This window comes from Sinohyriopsis cumingii, chromosome 2 (assembly GCF_028554795.1).
Source record: "Sinohyriopsis cumingii isolate HCF-2022 chromosome 2, ASM2855479v2, whole genome shotgun sequence".
NCBI lineage: Eukaryota > Metazoa > Mollusca > Bivalvia > Unionida > Unionidae > Sinohyriopsis > Sinohyriopsis cumingii.
In genome coordinates, this window is record NC_142962.1 from 32,715,692 (window position 1) to 32,732,663 (window position 16,972).

The following is a 16,972-nucleotide window of genomic DNA, read 5'->3' on the forward strand; positions in this document are numbered from 1 at the left end:
GAGAGAAAGAGAGACAGAGAAAGAGAGAGAGAGAGAAAGAAAGAACAAAAGGGGGTGTCACTCCTAACAGTGTAGATAAGTTTATATTCTTGGTGAGGCTGAATGAGAGGTAACGGGAGTGACTGTAAGGAAATACAGAGCCCTCTGATTCTCAATGAATGAATTACATCTATAAAACTTTATATTTTAAAATACACGAAATGCATATAAAATTACACTTTTCCTTCGAGCTTACTAACTTCATACATTTGTATAATTTCTGCATTTTAGAATATAATACAGATAATTAGATCTCAACTAAATTCATGATAGCCAAAGAGTATAAAATTCAATAGTTGTGATATAATGCAACAAGTTTTGAAGAAATGTATTTTACTAAATTTTAAATAGAATCCTAATTTGGAATAGGTTACTAAAACATCATTTTTATTACTTAAAGAATCTTTTATTTCCAAATTAAATCTAAACATGAAGTTGGTAGCGAATTTGACTTTTCCAAAAATACATACCATAAATACAAATGAATATAAATTCTTTGAAACAATTAAACATTTCATTACATTATGATATGAAATAGAAAGAACTCACAAGAATGTTGTAAAAATATCAAGTCTAGATTGAACTTTACCATGAAAATCTCAACCGTACAAAGTCTTTATACTTTACAGAAGTTTACGAACACAGATGATTTTTACCTTCTGATTCTCGATGTATTCTGCATGCAGAGAGCCTCAGATCAATAAAAACAGAAATAACAGTACAACAATCTCACAGTGACTTCACTGACCTTGTGATAGACTAATACTGGGGCGCCATGTGGAAACTTTGCTGGGGGGGGGGGGGCCAAGTGGGTTAGAATTGATGTGTGCAAAAATTCCCCAGTGGAAAAGGTTATAGGGAAGAGGTTGGGAAGGAATTGGGAACTGTGATCAACTGGCAAATCTCAAACTGCTAAAATGCTACTACTAAAACACTTTATCTTTTTCCGACCAGTTTTCCGTTTCTGTCATATACCTGTACCTAGCCTGTGATCAAATACCGCAATCTTTTTTTATTGACCAGATCAAATGAAGAACACTGACAACATGTCTAATTAATCATCTCTAATACCTTCAAGTTTTCTTAAGTTTTGCCATCTATGGTAAAATTCTGCTGCTGTTACACTGATTTTTTAAAATGCTTTGTCTCATTTTTATGTTTTGTATTAGTATTTGTAAAATTCTGTTTTTTGTCATGTGAATTACACTTAAAATTTAATTATTGTGGTATCTTTGTGGTGTCTTTTGTAAAATATTTATTGTAGTGTTCCCTGTTTCTTCTCTACATTGTCTCATGTACTTTCTTTGTCATATTCTCTATTTACTTTGCTCTTTTTATTTATTCATCTATACTCATTATTACAAAATCTGCAGTTGCTTAAGGATATAACTTGTAATCAATCTCATTTATTGAATCAACTAATTTTCAAACTATTTAGACTACTTGTTCAACTAACCGCTTGATCTTGATAAAACATTTTGGACCACACTTACAAAATTCATTCGAAATAAATGAGAGGTGAACAAAACCTTGACAAATCATCGAAGAAAGTAATTTCACAAAAGCCCCAAAATCCATGTATACAGTATTTGTACTTGATAGACAACATGGAAAACATTTGAAAGGAATTTATAAAAGTCACAGCTGAACATTCAAAGAATGAACAAGAAGACTCTTCAACATCAGAAGATGAATAAAACATCAATAGATGAATAAAAAGAGAAAAGTTTAAATAAAATCTATCACAAATATTTGTCTGGCAGTGGTGTAGTTGTTTTAAGTTATCTTGCTTATTTGCTAAAAAAAATTAACTTTATTTTTCTGAGTCTTCAGCATCTTTTATATGGCATTCATTATAGCAGTGCCATTAGAATTGATCCATTAAAGTATAACTCCTGTATTTCAATGAAACAATAATTATACTTGCTGTCATAACCAGATGAGCACTTGAATCTCATGTACCATGATCATGAATGTTTACTGCTTAAACAATCTACAGGTTTCTGACATATTTAACAGTGACAAGATAGGTCTTCCTCTCTCACACATATTTTGTACCCTTTGTCAGATACATTGAAATAATATTATCAACAAGATCATTTCAGTGAGTTGGGGAATCCAAAATTGTGTTTTTATGTGGCATGTTGTTATTCAATTTTTTTCTTCATTTCAGGCAAAGACAAAGACACATAGTGTGATCAATATCCAAGACTCTTATTCTAGAGTTTTAAAATTTATGTTCCTCTATACAGTGTCCAAGTCAAAGAGAGATCAACCTGTCACTCAAACATCACTCAGATGTTGAATAACTGGCAGTATATTATGTAGCATATTTGTGTCAGGTCTGAAATGTAAGTAATGATTGCAATTTTATTTTCTAAACATATTCTAATTCTCTCTCCTCCAGGCTGTTAATCCCTCTCTAAAGAGAGGCCAGCCACATGGGTTCTCTTTCTCCATTCAGCTCTATCACCAGTATTTGTTTCATTGAGTTTCTTCAGATCCTGATGTACCACATCCATCCATTTTTTCTTCTGTCATCTTCGGCTCCCTTGTCCATACACTTCTTCCTTCATGATTCTTCTGATGCAGCTGTTTTCTTCCCTCCATTCCACATGCCCATACCTCTGTAATCTAGCTTCCTGAACCTTGTCTATGATACAAGCTACTCCAACTATTCAGTGTGTGTCTTCTTTTTTTTTCTTCTCTTTAAGTGAGATCCCAAGTATCCAATATGGCATTCTATTTTCAGTTCTCTTAGGAGCTCTTGTTTTCTCCTTAGTGACCATGTTTCTGCTCCATATATCAGCACTGGTCAAATAATTTTTTTGTATACTTTTCCTTTAACTCAGACTGGCATCTTCCAATCACAAACTACACCTTATATATATATATATATATATATATAAATGTATATATTCATTCTCAATGAAGTGTCATGATACTCTACAAACATTATTATGATTAATGATAATGACATACATGCCAACCTTCCAGACAGTGTTTGTTATGTGTTTTCTGACTCAAAAAGTGTATTTTTTAGTTCAAATACAAGGTCATGCAATCCTGAAAAGCAATATTGTTCAACTGGGAATATAGAACAAATATAATGTAAGCCAATGGAAAATGAGAAATTCAGATCCAATCAAAAGAAAATGTTTTCCTCGAGGAATTTAATATACATTTTTTTAAAATAGTTGGTAGACTTAGTATTTTCATATATCATCACACACACACACACACACACACACACAAACACAAACATACATTAAACAAAAAGTAGAGCAAATTGCTGTCTTTAGAATCCATTGTACATAGGAATACTGTCTTATCTGTTATGTATATTTGATTTAATTATACCTGATCTAATATATATTTATTTCGATTTAATTGTCTGTTTATCAGATTTTTTTTTTTAAATTTCATTACATGCTATTGTAAATTTATTCACTACAGATGATACTTTTTCCAGAAAATAGTTTGACCTTGACTGTTCGTTTTAGTAAACACCAGGTGTTGACCTGGATCCTGACCTTGATTCAAAATTAGTAGCAACCACATAAATAAGTTCTATTTTTATTTTAATTGTCTGTTTATCAGATTTTTTTATAAAATTTCATTACATGCTATTGTAATGTAAATTTATTCACTACAGATGATACTTTTTCCAGAAAATAGTTTGACCTTGACTGTTCGTTTTAGTAAACACCAGGTGTTGACCTGGATCCTGACCTTGATTCAAAATTAGTAGCAACCACATAAATAAGTTCTATTTTTATTTTAAAATGATTGGTTGTTGTTGAGGTCATAATCAGACTACTGATTTAAGATGTAAACAATTTTTTAAATTTTATTTCTTAGAGTAAAATGATTGGTTTTCATCAGGGCCACACTGGGTGTATGTCATCTTAAACAAGTAAATAATTTTGACAAGGTTCTGGAACATGATCACATGATCCCCTTTTTGCATTTTAGAATACAATATAACCTTTGTTTTGGAGAGATATACTCAGTTGTTGGGCTTTTTCTTGACACTGGAAGGTTATTGTTGTGCTATTTGGAGCTATTTTAAATTACTTGGATTCAAAAGGATTAATTCTTTTTTTATCCTGGAAAATTCAGATTTCCAAAACTGGAGTGATATTTCTTGTTTATACAAGGACTGTAGGCTTCAATACTACAGGTTACAGCACACATCAGCATCTACCATCTTGGATTCTTCGTTGGGACTTGAACTTGAAATCAGTAGAACATTTTATTATTAGGACTCCTAAAATTTTATTCTTGGATTATTTTTGAATTTGATTCTATAAACCGTAAGTTCATATTTTTTTATTTTTACAGAATTTTCCAGGGAAATAAATTATATTTTTTTCAAATCTTGTTGTTTTCACTCTTTCTTGTGTTACTGTTTATTAGAGCCTAAATACGTAACATAAGATATCTAAATGTAGACTTTGCTGCTCTCAATAGTCCAGTAAAGGGTTCGAAGGTGATGCAAGTGTCATTTGGGACTGACCATATAACCTTTAGGGGACATGGGTGGTCTGGGATTTTCTTTTTTGTAAGAATTGGTTTCCTTTATCTCAAGATAAAAAAAAAATATTAAGGAAGTAATATGATGTATGGAATATATGAGGGCCATAATTGTTCCCCCCTAAACAATCAGGCCCCCTACCCACAAAAATTAAATGGGCAGTCCCTTATTGTTCATCTTTGAACTTATCAGACTTTCCTCAGCATTTTATTTCTTTGCAACTGAAATGTCTTGTCAATATTGCTATTCAGGAACATTTTCATACATGTATGAAAAATTATCTGCATCGACAAATTGTGCTTAGTTCCAGTCTATGAAATAGCAGAAAAGCACTTCAGCTCATGTCACGTGCATTGTCAACAACTGTTTAATGATATTAATTACATTTGGGATCGAGTCCTGCATTCATGCATTGTCCTGATGATGGTATGGTTTTACTGTGTTGATGGATGTCATAAACTTATGACTGACTGATGTAAACACAGTGTTTGCAGTATGTGCGAAGAACACAATGCTGCTTCACCATCTCAAACTCTGTCAACTAGGGATCCTGAAAATTAGTCTCATTTAGCTTTGCAATGGCTCAAAGCTGCATTTTGACATTTTCATATATGGGGCAAATATCCAGCTTCAAAGATACATTACTGTTGATCATGAAATATCCAATAATATTTCATAAAGATGGTTTAAACATTCTTATTCAAGGCAAGTAAGTGTGATAACTTCTGTTTCTTAAACACATCTCTCAGAGTAACCTAAGTTGAAATGAATAGGATTGTCCCACTTTGTTTAATTTTGCAAATTAGCCTGATTAGCCCAATGGGCTCTTTCACATCAGTGCTGAAAGGATTTGCAACATAAAGTCACCCTAAGTCAGGGGTCTCAAACATGTGTCCTGCCAAGCATTATCCTGGCTCGCAAAATGATTCACGTCACAAGGTGTCATGAAAGATAAAGGTGGTGCAGCTCTTGGACCATCGAAAATTCCCTCGGGGTGGTTTGAGTTAAAGACCCTTGCCCTAAGTAATTGTCTGTCAATTAAGTAGCAATCTGTCTGTGACTGCCTTTACGTTTTAATGGTCTCAATGACAATCAACTATATAAAATGTCATCATGATGAGAATTATACACAACTGTTTAAAGTTAATACTGGTCATGGTTAAGTTAACAAAGTTAATACTGGTTATGGTTAAGTTAATAAAGTCAATACTGGTTATGGGCATATATTGTGGTGTCAAGAAAGGTTTCTCTTTACCGCTTTATTTTTTTCTACACAAGATTCACAATAAATTGTGTTTTTATAAAACCTGACTTTCTTCCTGGTTTTGGATTTTTAAAAAATGAATGTTTTTCGTGTAACATGTCATGGTCAGGAAGGCACATTATGATTCATTCATTTCAGCATCCACATAAGTGTTCATCTGTGCTAAAATTTAAACTTTTCTCTGACAACCAAACGCATAGTTTGTACATAACGATGCTCATGTCTTACACTCTTCCCAACAATCATTTGTATATGCTCAAAATAATCACTTTATGCAATGTCTACAAAGAACTGGGTCTTATGTTCAAATGGTGGAATAACTTACCCAACACAACCAACTGTCCAGCAAGTGTCAGTAAAAGCTGAAAATGTTGGAATTTTGCACAATGGATGTCTAACAGTGAGTCCATTGTACATGTAAAATGAGGGTGCATTACAAAGACTGCTTCATTCAAAACAGCAACTCATTTAAAGATGTGACCTCAGATGCTGGGTCATGCTATATGACAATAATCAGAATGAACCTCTCCTATTAAATTACCACTTTGCACACACCACAGACAATTTAAGTTTCAAATGAATATTTCTAACTGAATACATTTTAAGCTAGCTATTACTATTTCTGGGGGTCCCAGAGTGGCCAAGTGGTCTAAAGTGCTCTTCTTTAGGGATCACTGCCATTTCACCTTTGCGCTGGTTCGAGTCTCGGATTCAGCCAATGTGGGTATGTGAGAAAGCTTGCCAGTCGCTTCTTGTGGTTCGGTGGTTCTTTCCTGGGTTTTTCCTCCACCATTAATACTGGCCGCCATGTGTAGCCTACTGTGTGCTGAAAAATGGTGTTAAATCCCACAACAACAACAACAACTATTTCTGGAAAGCTTACCAATTGCAGTACAGCCATGGCAAGCTGACCTATTGCAGCACTGCCATGGCAAGCTGACCTACCGCAATACAGTCATGGCAATCTGACCAACCATATTACATCCAGTGAATGAGATCCACAGTGGAAGTCACTTTTTTCTAGGTATTACAAAGGTGCTAAAATCAAAGGTTTGAGTACCATGTCACACCTTGTAATCATTAGCATAAATTGCCAAATATGGATGTTATATTGTTATACCTTTTGGTCTTCAAAACAATGTATGAAAACATGTCAAATATATACAGTTCATGGATAACATCTGTGAAACTGAAAGTTTAATTAATGGAACAAATTTTATTGCAGAGGTCTTGATCAATCAATGAAATTAGAGATAAGCACATACAAATGAACATAACATTAAACACCAATGAAAATTTTGACAGGAATTACAAAAGTGACAATCAATGGGCTATAGCACAAGCTCAAGTACTTTTAAAAAACGTTGAACTGAAAGAAATCACAAAAAACTGTTTGAAATGCAAATTTTATTAGAATGATTGAATTGCACTTAAATTTCTAATTATCACAGACAACTGGGAGAATAAAAGTCATTTCTAACAGGACCTTCTGCACAAAAGTAAATTAAAAATCATACAAATAAATATTACACAAATTAGCCCATACACATATAGCAATCTTTATTGATTAATCTTCCCTGTGACAACCACAACGATCTGGACCTTCTCAGCATTGGCACAGTAACCACTTCAAAATTTCACCTTCTCAAATGAAATCATACTCAAGTATGTTTTCTTGTACCACTTTTTGTAGGTAACACAAGATTTACATCAAAATGGCATAAATTTCTGTAACAAAACGATTGTGCTACTATACCATTACAAGTTTACTGCATGAAAAACATGAAGAATGGAAGACATCTGGTTAAAAAATTGTTTGTTTACATAATGATCCATGTTACTTCAAAAAGCATATGTGATTGGAATAAATCTGAACCAGATTCATGAAATGGTCGATGTGATCTCTATTACAGTTTCCAAGTTTCAAGCTGATGCTTGAAGATGACCAAGCAAGTATATGAAGACTTGTGGAGTCATAGTAAAATGATAAATGAATATCTAGGCACTATCCAGAATAAATACTTTTTCATCTTTGACTATACTCTTGAATCTTTTGGTGCATAAAACTCAAGCTCAAGCTGAAAACCCTTAAATATGAACCAATTATACTGAAGAGTACATACATACATACATACATACATATACACACACACACACACATTACATACATATACATATATATATATATATATATATATATATATATATATATATATATATACATATACATATATATATATATATATATATATATATATATATATATATATATATATATAGTTTCAACACTCAGAAGTTAAAAAGAACAAGTGGTCCTATTTTGATTACCAGGAAATTCTTTTCAGACAACAGAATGTCAGTCCCTTTGAGGCACTCATTTTCAGTGCAGTGCTGTGTAAACCTCAGCATAATCCGCTTTGTGGATGATGATTTCCACAGCTTTTTATCAGCTCTCACTTCACACACACACACACTATATATATATATATATATATATATATATATATATATATATATATATATATATATATATATATATATATATATATACATACATATATGAACTGCAATGATTAGGACTAACTATACCTTGGGATGAATGTGTGAGTAAAATCTGAAGGCAAATCCTCCAAGTAGTTTAGAAAGAAAGGTGATAACAAATTTGTGCTTGGGAATGTCAGATGATGGATGTGCAACACGTCATCCCTTAAGCTCTTTAGTTCATTTGAGATACATCCCAATTTCAAATTATTTTGTACTAAATAAAGGCATATATAGAACAGGAAGTCAGTTATGTTCAGTATCGATTGGAAGCTTGCTATGACAGTGTGATGAACGCATCTGCTGATTTAGGTGAATCTGCTATCTGTATACAATGGCATATATTCTGAAATCCTAATTAATAAAACCAAACAGGTTATGAAATATCATAGGTAGAAGTAAAAACAAAGAAATGATGGTAAACTAACATAAATTTCAGCCTGAATGGAAAATTTCTAACCAATTTCAATCCACATTGTTCATATCAATGTCTGCATTATTTCCTGGATACTACATAAGGCACAAAGAAACTGCTGAAATTTTCTTTCCTCAGACCCTGAACTAAAACCTTTTTCATCTTAGCATCAATTTAAAAAATCAGCCTCAAGTAAAGATATTTTATAAATATTAGAAATTAATAATTTTATCTTAAGTTTTATATATGTATATATATATGGAAATCATATTAATAGACAGACAAATAGACATCCTTGTATTACGTATCCTAAATACCTTTAGCTGAGGAGGTACAAAGAGAAACTTACTATACATAGTGTCATTATGCAGGTCAAGAAAGTAGCTAATGTACTTTTAAGCCTTGTCTGATGCATCTGTAAATGCCCTAACCTTCAAACTGGTAAATCATATTCAAACATCATTCCAGTGCTAATTTCAAATCATATTTTGGATAAAGTCTGACGAGCAGCTGTGCATTCAAATTAATATTAGCTTCAATATTTACCTGCAAAATATTTTCAGACAACAATTAAAAAAATAAATTAAATATGATAAACCTCTGAGGTCTATAAACAAACCTCTGAGGCATATATTGCCCTTCATAACCAATGGGTATTTAGAAAAAAGGTCATTCATAATTCTTTCTGATTTTTTTTAAAAAGAGCTTTTAATATTAGATCACCACTGCATGGTGGAAATATAGACTGGTTTACTGAAATTGACAAAGTTTGATTGTCAACTCAAAACTAGTCTAAACTCTCATCCTAACTTTTGTGCAGAATCAATATTAAATATTCTGTTAAAACATCAAAGTCTGTCTGCATGACAAAAATTGTATATATATATAAAAAAATCCTAATCCCCAATAAATCATGGAGGGTAAAGAATTGTTGCAGGTTATTCATATTTTGGTCTTTTTATCTTGTACTATTTGATAACAATGCTAAAATACTGTGAAGACTACAGTGAACGAAACTATAGTTTTGACAAATATAATTAAAAAGTAGTCAAACTGTGTTTCATTCCATAAATTTTGATTATATTTATCAGGCTTTTTCCACACCAACGCATTTTGATAATGTTTCAGATGCTTCCAAATGCAGTAAAATTTGGATAACTCAAAAAATTTAACACATACATGACTTTCTTGGTTCCAGTGTTGAAAATTCTCGTTTGTGAAAACTCAAAATAGGCACATAAAAAACTTGATATTATTGTAGTCCTCTGAGTTTTTGAAGTTCTGTTGAACTTTGGGAAAGGATTTGATGAATTTAAATTATGACAAAAAAGAACATTAATGAAGAAAGGCATTGATAAATACATTTCATTCTGGTTCAATTATTTTATGTAACATTCATATTAAAATTCAACAGATCTGAAAACAAGTTATAAAATAATCTGAACCAGTCAAGGGAAAAAATAACATGTGGTTACATGTAATATATTTTTCTAACTAAATCTCCATGAAAAAGCCCATCTCAGACTTTCAGACAAAAATGTTGAAACATTTTAATGACTGGATGCTTTATATCCAGCAATAAGACCACCACCACTTCTCAATCAATTTCTTGGGAAGACCCTGTGGGCTTATCACAGGCAAAATACAATATATATATATATATATATATATATATATATATATATATATATATATATATATATATATATATGTTGTAAATCATGATAATTTAATGAATTTAATTTTAGTACATTTTATAAATCTGGCATATATGTGACATGAAATTATGCCATTTATTTATTTGCATATAAATAACTGTATAGCCATATTACTATTAAATGTGAACTTAAACTATTGAGTACATCACAGTCTTAACAATAGATACATCACAAATGGTCTTGCGTGCTACAATTAGCTAAGCAAGGTCGTAAACTGAGGTGCTTGGGGGAAACAAATGAGGTCATATCCATAAATAATGGGCCATAACTCTAAATAATGATAATGTAAAACACTGGCAATCAAACTCATATAAGATTTCAACAGTTCAAAGCCGCATATAAAATTCACTTGAAACCTTGGATGATTCTGGATCAAAATAACAATGCTGAAGAAAAAAACCATCACTTGATTAACAAGAGCTATAAGCAATAAGCAATATCTCAAACAATCCCACTCATTACAATATGCTTGGCAGACCTTTAAACAAAGGAACTTATGTTGGGAGCCAAAAGTTAGAAGGGGTTGTAGGTCCTCTAAACAACAACAAAGAATGCAATAAATCCTCAGTAAAGTTATGCCACAGAAACCAAAGACTGGCGGAGAGAAAATCAGGGCCCATAACTCTTCCAAAAGGTGTTGTGGAATAGTCGAAATCAAGTTAGGCAATCAAGACCCATAACTCATGTAAATGTCGTCCAATTGGCAATCTCTTCAAACATCGACTGTTCAGAATTTCTATAAAGAGAAAGGCAACTCCAGACCACAAGTTCATGCATGTAACATGTTTTACAAGCACATCTTTCCTATTATTTTAAAATGCTCCCTGGAAATGATAAAATTAGTTCAAACTATGACTTATTTCCATGGAGATATCACAGAATTTGCTACTAAAATATACGATGTAGCAAAGTGCACCTCTCAGCCACTATTTTAATATGTTTAACAAGTTTCAAAAAAGAAGCTTTCGAGTTATGCTATGGAAATAAACTTCAATACTTGTTTGCAAGGCAAGCTCAAAATAGTTTAAAAAAATACAGAACACTCATCCATAAGCAACTAGTTTAATACCAAGATTCATGTATCTCAAGTATTGTTTCTTCTTAATAGTTATTTACTGGAAATGCAAGTGTGATGCATGGATAGAATCATGGATAGACAATCCCCTTTTCCATATCTTCAACCAACTTCATTGGGTGTAGGAAAATAATAAAGTAGTTCATCTCTAGATTCAGTTGAAATCTTGATGATCTTCCTTCCCCTGGTGTAGGACATAAAGTTTTGGTTTTCTCAAGGGCTGCAACATGAAACACAATACAGTGAAACCAGTCTGTCCTTTACAAATGATACAATTAAGTGAAAAAAGTCTGTAATTTACAAAAGATACAATACAGTTAATCTAGTCTGTCCTTTACAAATGATATAATACAGTGAAACCAGTCTGTCCTTTACAAATACTCTAGAAACAATAAGTACTGTCCTAAGCATAAATGCTATGAGTAGAAATAGCAATTTGTATTTAGTTTTATTTAGATGGCTAGTGTATGATTTTAACAATTAAACACTAATTTTAACTATTCAAAAAAATTAGAAAAAAATAAAAATTCTTACATCATTACTACATCATCATTTTGGTTATTCAATTGGCCTGATGTGACCTCTTGTTCATAAATGTCCTTCATACAGAGATACAGTGTTAAAGTGAAATCAAGAAAAATTGGTCACAACTGTAATTCTGTATGAGCAAATGTGCTTAACATGGAAGAATATGCTCACAGACTTCAATATATTTATTTATAACAAAGCATACCTGAATATATATAACTAAATATCTAGTATCATTACTCTTGACATGATTTTATGATTTCTGATGTTTAATTATTTCAGTTTACTGCCAACTTCCAGAATATTTTGGTCATATGCACTTGGTATGTATGTGTTTGAAAAGATAAACAGTAAAAATGTTATGACTTAAAGGAGGTCCATTTTCTAGTATGTGATCCCTATGGTTAAATCCACCCACTAGTGGCTACAAGTACAAATCCCTATGGCTAAATCCACCCACTAGTGCCTACAAGTACAAAAGATGAAAGGACTTTGATGAACTGGTACTATTATCTAAAATATTTTTGATAATTTTTAGAGATGAACCAAGTGAAAGGATACAAGAATCATAGTTGTACATCACTGTCTTAATTTTGAGGGGTTTTTTTCTCCAATTGTTTGTAAACATAAAGTAAGTTTTCTGATTTTAAATAATAATTCTTTACTTTATCCAATTAATTCAATGTTATTTTTCAAGATCAGTAATAATTATTTTTAATCTGAAGAAAAATAACAGTGTGTTGAAACCATCAAAAGAATTCTTTTAGTGAAAACCCTGTCTTACATGACCATCCATTCATGAAGAGTTGCAAGAACAAGAATTTCAAGATGGCCACTGTGGTGCCCATATTCGATGTCCAAGCATCACCACTTTCATTTAAGACCAACTAGACATCATAAGAAGCCTTCTGGTGAAAACCCCATATTGATAATACTTTCCATTCACATGAGAATGTGTAAAAGCTTTTTAAAATGGCTGCCATGGTGACCATGTATTATTTCAAATTGGTAGCACTGTCTTTTAGTTTTGTTTTTTTGTTGGTTTTGACAGTACTTTTAATGCATCACTGATTATATCATGCTGATGAAATGTGAATTAAGTGCTGCCAGTCCCAAGGACACACTGAGGCAGCTGACTCCGCTGGCCTGGGCGTGTATTGAACTAGAGATCCTTGGATTGCGATTTCCATTTAGGCTCAACTAGAAATCATACGAAGTCTTTGAGTGAAAACTGCATGTTAAGAGTAGTTATAAGAATTTCAAGATGGTTACTGTGGAAGCCAACACTGAATGTTTGATCAGTACCATTTTCATTTAGGACTAACTAAATCTTGTGATGAATGTATGTGTAAAGTTTAATGGCAATCCTCCAAATAGTTTAGGAGAAGCAGCAATAAAAAACTTGTGCTAATGGATGGATGGACTGCAGGCCATCCCAAAGGCTCTTCTGGTCTGGTATGGATGTCTCAGTAAGACATGCGTGACTTGTAATACCTCTTGAGGAATCATGGTCTTGAGTTGTTGAAGCTTGAGTAGAGGCATCATAGAGGGACGGCCATGTGCACATTGGAAGGGTAGATCACACTGACACAGTGAATCTATCAGGGCCTGGCACTCATCTAGAGTAAGGGGATCACCAAACTTTATTGCACCTGGAAAAAAGATGGATTGGTAAATTACCATTTTCAAAATTAACATGCAACAGGGTTAATGATGAAATATTTTAATACCAACATAAAACATAATAACATGATCAAAGTTCTGTATTTATGGATCTGATCAAAGAAAACATTAGCAAACAAAATATGACCAAGGAGAAAATGTGTGTGTGTACTTTTGGATTTTTAACACAGCTTTAACAATCTGAGTCATATTGTTAAGATGTCTGCAGTGGGCAGTTTATAGTGATGTCCAGCACTGGAGCATCATGCCACAGATGTGGTATCATGTCCCACCCAGTCACATTATCCTGACAACAGTCCTAACATTAACCTCTTAATGCTGAACACCAAGCAAGGCTATTGCTATTAACATTTTTTTAAAGTCTTTGGTATGACTCATCCCAGTTCAAACCCACCACCTCTTGCATCCGAGGTGGATGCTCTAACCACTCAGGAGCAGTGAGAAAATGTAAAATGAACATACATGTTGTACATCTAGTATCACAGTTCAGTCCTAAGAACAAAACAACACTGTTACATTCAATGCAGAGGAATTGGGAATGCTATTATAGTATGAAACTAGAGTTACTGGTGGGCAGCAACCCAGTTTAGTTGTCAAGTATACTTTCTACTAATGTATCTAAAATGCAAGTTTGGAGACAATAGGCAAAACGATGTGGAAAATAAAGCATAGACACCACTTTCAAGTAAAGTTCAATAAATTCCCAAACAGAGGTGATAGTGACCCAGTTTTGGTGCAAGAAACAAATTTTTGGAGTAAAATATTTCTTTGATAATAGCTACACAATCATAACACCTTAGGAATAGCCCATTTCATACTGAATTTAACCGAGTTGCTCCATGATTGAAATTTATATGTAAATTATCGACAGACTTTCAAAAACAAATCTGATAAACTCATGAAACGCATTTTATTATAGTGATGCTTCGGATGCACAGAAATAGTTTGAACAACTTGCTCTTTGATTGCCAGGATTAAATTTGTTTACTTTGACACCATTTCCTTACTCACATGTATCTGTCCAGATGTAAACAGCTCAAAGCTACTCTCTCGTATGGGTTTGAAATCCGCCCTGGTTTCCAGAAAATAAGACAGGATGGTTCCAATATTAAATTTCATTAAAATCTACAGCAGCATCGCTGTTGAATACGCATTTTTCAACTCGATAAACAATGTTGAAGTAGTTACAGAAGTTGATGCTGACGCTGAAGCATTAGCCATATTTTGCCCACCACCTATTACGGTCAGCTGACCACCCACCACGTGATCAAAATTCTGAGCAAATTACGAAGTTCACCGAAGTCTGCATGAAATGGGCTATATGACCCATAACTTGCAAATTCAATTTTAGCTATTAAAAAAGCCCAAAGTTGTCTGCCCATATAAATCGGAGTCAGACAAGAGTGATCTCCCATTGTTTATAGGGCTTGGTGCCAAATCCTGTCCATACTTCACTTACAACTGGAATGAATGCTCAGCCAGTAGGACGTAGCTGCTGGGAGATTCAGAGGGTGTATCCATGATATAACTGAGTAAGTATTAGTGAAGAAACAAATTTTACTCCAAAAACAGGGTTTTTTTTCTTCAAACACCATCTATTACTCAATCACAATACCTTAGGAGAATAGGCAACAGGTGGATGGAGTTACAATCCTTTACCTCAAAGAAGGACAGACTCTGGTTCCCCCAAGTTATATGAAGCAGTTTCCAACTGGAGTAGTAACTTCATATGACCTGATGTGGCTGACATGAAAAAAGTTTCTTACCACAAATTTGGCAGACGTCGATAGGCTATGTCACCAAGAAGTTGCTTAATGACTAGAGAAGGTGCCTGTCGTACCACTGCTTTAGGTCCAGCCAGGTCCAAATGAGCTTTCTGGGATGAAACATCTTGAAGGCAAATGCAAGATAAAGTTGTCTCTGGGAGATTCAGCTTGTAAAATGTCTGCTGAGAAACAGTTGCACTGAAATGATCTCCTCATGGCAACTGCCTTAACAATGTAGGCCAAAATGTAAAATAACTTCATTAGGACTTGGGTTAGTTTCTCTATACACGCAGCAATTATGTCCACTGGTTCTGAGAAATGTTTGCCCTTGAGGGCTTGTTTAATATGATCCAGACATGCAGGTTCTGTTGATCTGAATTTAGATAAAATGTCTGTCATCAGGGGTTGTTTAAGCAGGTAATGAAAGAACCAACATTTCTTTGGGATTTCCACTGCCAGGTTTAAGAAGTTGATAATCCATGACTTTTCCTACCTTTGGGGAGCAATCTGAATAAGACAGCACTCTAAATTCCTTGCTTTCTTTTGGTGGGGGGATATTTGGGTTCAGAAGCATTAGTGGATAAGTGTACTGTTCCAATCTACTAAGTGAACTATGATCCAATCTATGGAGAGAACCATGATTGCCCTGGCCTTTGGATCTGGAACTGGAGAGACAAAACTTGGAAGTTCTTCATTACACCTTGTTGCAAATACATCCATGAGTGGTCGTCCCTAGAAGGAATAAATTTGACTGAATTCCAAGGAGTTAATTGACTATTTGGTTTGAATTAGTTATTCCTGCAGGATGAGTCCAACAAACGTTGTGTCTGCCCTGGAAGTGATGACTTAAATGTGGATTTGTTAATAAAACCATCTGAGAAATTCCTAAATTAGGAGGCACAGATCTGGGAATCTGGTCCTCCCTTGCCATCTGAGACAACTCACCACAGTGGAATTGTCAGATGGAATGAGTATGTCCTATCCATATAGTGTGTCATGATACCCATGACATGCATTCATTAAAGACTTCATCTTTATGAGACTTCAGTTTTTAAGGAGGGTATAACCTGCTGGTTTGCCAAAAGGCAAAATGACAGCAAGAGGTATGCACCAAAACTTGTGTTCATATCCATACAAATTGTGATTGCCAGAGGCTTGACCTAAAGGGAACATGTGCCATAAGCCAAACAAGGTTCTCCCATTTTCTAAGATGTGTCCTCATAAAATCTGAGACTAGAATAGTTTGATGCAGTGTAAAAAAGCTTTGGTCACCACTGGGACAACAGAACCATTTGCAATGGTCTTATTTACTGGCAAACCCTAAGAGATCCACTGCTTGCCTGGGGAGACCCAACAGTCAGAACACTTCTCTGGTTTAGTTCTTTGCTCATAATGAAGACACTACC

At 33.6% G+C, this 16,972-nt stretch overlaps 1 protein-coding gene across 1 annotated transcript in view; it reads right to left on the bottom strand.

Moving 5' to 3' along the window:
* Positions 1-8,064: 8,064 nt before the first annotated feature.
* Positions 8,065-16,972, bottom strand: part of LOC149804584 (uncharacterized) — a 68,701-nt gene continuing 59,793 nt past the window's right edge. Inside the window, exons 14-15 of the mRNA XM_089941901.1 lie at positions 13,612-13,769; positions 8,065-11,809 (exon numbers count right to left, since the gene is read on the bottom strand). Of these exons, the coding sequence (XP_089798027.1) occupies positions 11,744-11,809; positions 13,612-13,769 (224 nt within the window). The 3' untranslated portion in view covers positions 8,065-11,743. The remainder of the gene's footprint in view (positions 11,810-13,611; positions 13,770-16,972) is intronic.